Genomic DNA, 3,236 nt, shown 5'->3' on the forward strand with positions numbered 1-3,236 from the left:
CATAATGAGTTAAAAATGACAACTGTGCTGAGAATTCAAACATATTTATTGTGAAATGATCCTTGGAGAGAAAGCCAGAAGACAGACCGTCCAGCGTCCTGGTTCCCGTCAGCAGACAGTTTTCCTCCTGGAGGGGGCGGAGCCAGCAGCAGCTCGCTGGTTCTCAAACAAATGATGGAGCTAAAATCAGGATGTACAGTGATGGTGAAATGAACCATCTCGGCAGGGATTTGAAATTAAAAAAAAACAACAAAAAAACAACAACTCTGGGAACATGTGAGAACAAGGAGTAAGATGTGAGAAGGTTTCCACAGAGCTCCAGTCTGTGGGCGTTTGATGGAAGCTAACGGTAATGCTAGCTAATGCCGAGGCTTTTCCTGTTGTTGTGGTGACATTAACGTCAGAAGTATCGGTAATCCACCGGATCTGCAGCTCCTCAGATGCTGGGAGGTCACCGAGACTCTCGTAGCAACAGCAGAACATTTGGATTTAAAGTCAAATCAAGATTTTTCTGCCGTTTTTCTGCAACATCGTCGCCTCACAGATTTAGCCCCGCCCACAACCCCGTCTGATTGGTTACACAGCACGGGTCCGGATTAAAGTTCTCTGTTAGTTTAACACGTTAAGCAAAAGAAGCCAATTTGTTTTATTCAAACTTTTGGCACCAAGACTTTAATTTTTACTGAGAAAAACCTTCAATTCTCTACAGCAGGAACCCGTGAAGCTCCGCTGGTCCGTGTTCCTGAAGTGCAGCTACGGGACCTCGTGATGCGTCCGTCACAAAATAAGAACAGTCAGGTGTCATCATCAAACTCTAGAGGATGTTTGGCATCGTTTAAAGTCTGCACACACTGCAGTTAAAGGTGTTAAAGTCACGTTATGGTCAGTTCTGCTGCACGTGTTCATAGACAAACGACTGACTGGAAAAATATACATACTAAAAAATATTTAAGATAAACATATAACAAGCTACAAAATATACAATTTAAACATATAAAAGGCTAAAAAATATACAGTCTAAACATACAATAAGCTACAAAATATAAAATCTGACCAAATCATAAGATACAAATAGAAGTAAATATAAAAGAGAGCAGAAGAATCTGCATCAGGCACATGTTAAGTCTTTGGTTCTGAACTGGATTTGTATATAGAAAACAAATGTGCAGTGAAAACAGTGCAGATCACGCGATATGAAGTTATTGACAGTGCAGTAAACGGTGCAGTAAAGTAGCTCATAGTGCTGTAAAGTGTCAGGCGGTCCTTGTGCTGAGTCCAGTTCAGTTGTCAGCGTCCAGAGCTTCCCGACAGCCTGGTGGATGAAGCCGTCCGTAAGTCTGCTGACATGTTCACGGCCTTCACTGCACTCTTTTGAAGGTCTAAAGTCTTGAATGCAACAACTCAGAATGAAGTTTCTCTTCAAGATGAATGAATGTGCAGATTGAACTCTGAACACCCAAATCCGCCGGCAGCTCTCAAAGTCGACGGCATTTATCAACCAGAAACCGTGAAAACCTGAAAGAAGCGCTTCATTTTCATCTTCAGCAGCACGCTGTTTCGTCAGGGAACCGAATCCAAGTTTAAAATCGGGATATTTCTTAAAATTCATTTCACATTTTACAAAGTTGTCGTAATAAACCGTTTTCTCTGAGCAGATGCTGTCAAGAAACACCTCAAAATGTTCAGTGTTCACAACAAAAATTCAGTGTTTCCACAGAGCAGACGGGAGGAAAGTGTACAATTAGAAATAAAAGTAGTTAAATATCTGTATCATGTGGAGCCTCCGTGTTGTTGCTTCCAGGTTGTTTTACTGTTTGTTGTTTGAGTCCTGCTGACAGAAGACATCTCTGAGTTCTCTCCTCCTTCTTCATGTTCTGGTTCCAGCTGCAGGACTTTATGTTGAAACGTGAACCTCAGTGAAGAAAAATTAAACAAAAAAACACCCAGAAACTAGAGTTCAGAGGTTTAAATGCTGAGAAAAGGGCTGAAGTCCTGAAACATCTCAAACTGAAGTTCGTTTTGAAGACGTAGGAGGTTGTATGTAGTAGAACTTTATAAACTGAGTGTTTTTAAATGTCGTATCGGTGCTTTCCCATCAGGGCGTCTGGTCAGCGGTGACTGCAAGAAGAACATCCATGTGTGGGAGCCCAGAGAAGGAGGCACGTCCTGGCAGATCGACCAGAGGCCCTTCAGCTCCCACAGCAAGTCGGTGGAGGATCTGCAGTGGTCGCCCACGGAGGCCACGGTACGTCTGGAGGCTTTATAGACCTGCTTCTGCTTCCACAGTGGCTCATTCACTGGCTTTAATCAGCCGGACATGAACGACTTTATGCAGAGTTTCATCGTTTATTTACAAAATAAGAGCTTCATCCTCCCTTTACGTCTGCATCGTCTCCGTATCTTCATTTATATACAGTTTGAACACATGAGACCAGCTGTCCAGTTTGTTGAACACTTCATATGTAAACCATCAGGAGACGCTTTCATGCCATTCAGCTCTCTACTTTTCACCATTTTGAACAGGAATGAGGAATGAATTCACCTTTTTATAGCCAAATCTGAGCCAATGGGCTTCTCTGAGAATTAAAAATCAACCAAACATCACATTCAACCACTAAAACGACTGTTTGTGTTCAGGAAAAGTAAATTCCTTTAATCTGACGTCTCATTCATAAATAATAATGTGCTTCACTATTTTTTCTTTTTTTTTTTTTGCTAAAACAGTGAATTTGAATATTCATAGATAACAATAATGATTACATTTTATCATTTAAAATATAGTTTTGGTTAAAGAGCTTCTACATACTGGTGTATTAACCATTACAGACACGTTTTGGTGTTAATTTAGGGCAGCTGTGGGCGAAGCCTGACGCTAAAACATTCGTTAATTTAACTGTGATCAACCTAAACAGTTTTTTTCTGAATGTGTTGCAGCCCGACTTCACGTCCCGACACTGATCCCATCACAGTTATTTTATTATATAATTAGGACCTTTTTCATGGAGCAGTGAGAGTAAAATAAAAGAATAATAAAATAAAAGAGGAAATAAAAAGAAGAATAAATAAAATAAAATAAAAAATAATGTGGCCATATAAAGCAATATTAATCAAAAATGAATCCATAAAAGAAAATTAAAAAAACAAAAAAATAGAATAATATTTTTAAATCTAGTTTTTACATTTATTAATTTTTTGGGAATTTTTTGTTATATTTAAATTTTTAATTTATTTATTTT

General features: G+C 39.2%; 1 protein-coding gene across 1 annotated transcript in view; it reads left to right on the plus strand.

Moving 5' to 3' along the window:
- grwd1 (glutamate-rich WD repeat containing 1) overlaps positions 1–3,236 on the plus strand; it is a 15,402-nt gene that overhangs the window by 6,811 nt on the left and 5,355 nt on the right. Inside the window, exon 5 of the mRNA XM_008285831.1 lies at positions 2,100–2,245. Coding sequence (XP_008284053.1) covers positions 2,100–2,245 — 146 coding nt within the window. The remainder of the gene's footprint in view (positions 1–2,099; positions 2,246–3,236) is intronic.

Source organism: Stegastes partitus, unplaced genomic scaffold, assembly GCF_000690725.1.
Source record: "Stegastes partitus isolate 25-593 unplaced genomic scaffold, Stegastes_partitus-1.0.2 Scaffold418, whole genome shotgun sequence".
In the NCBI taxonomy this organism is placed as follows: domain Eukaryota; kingdom Metazoa; phylum Chordata; class Actinopteri; family Pomacentridae; genus Stegastes; species Stegastes partitus.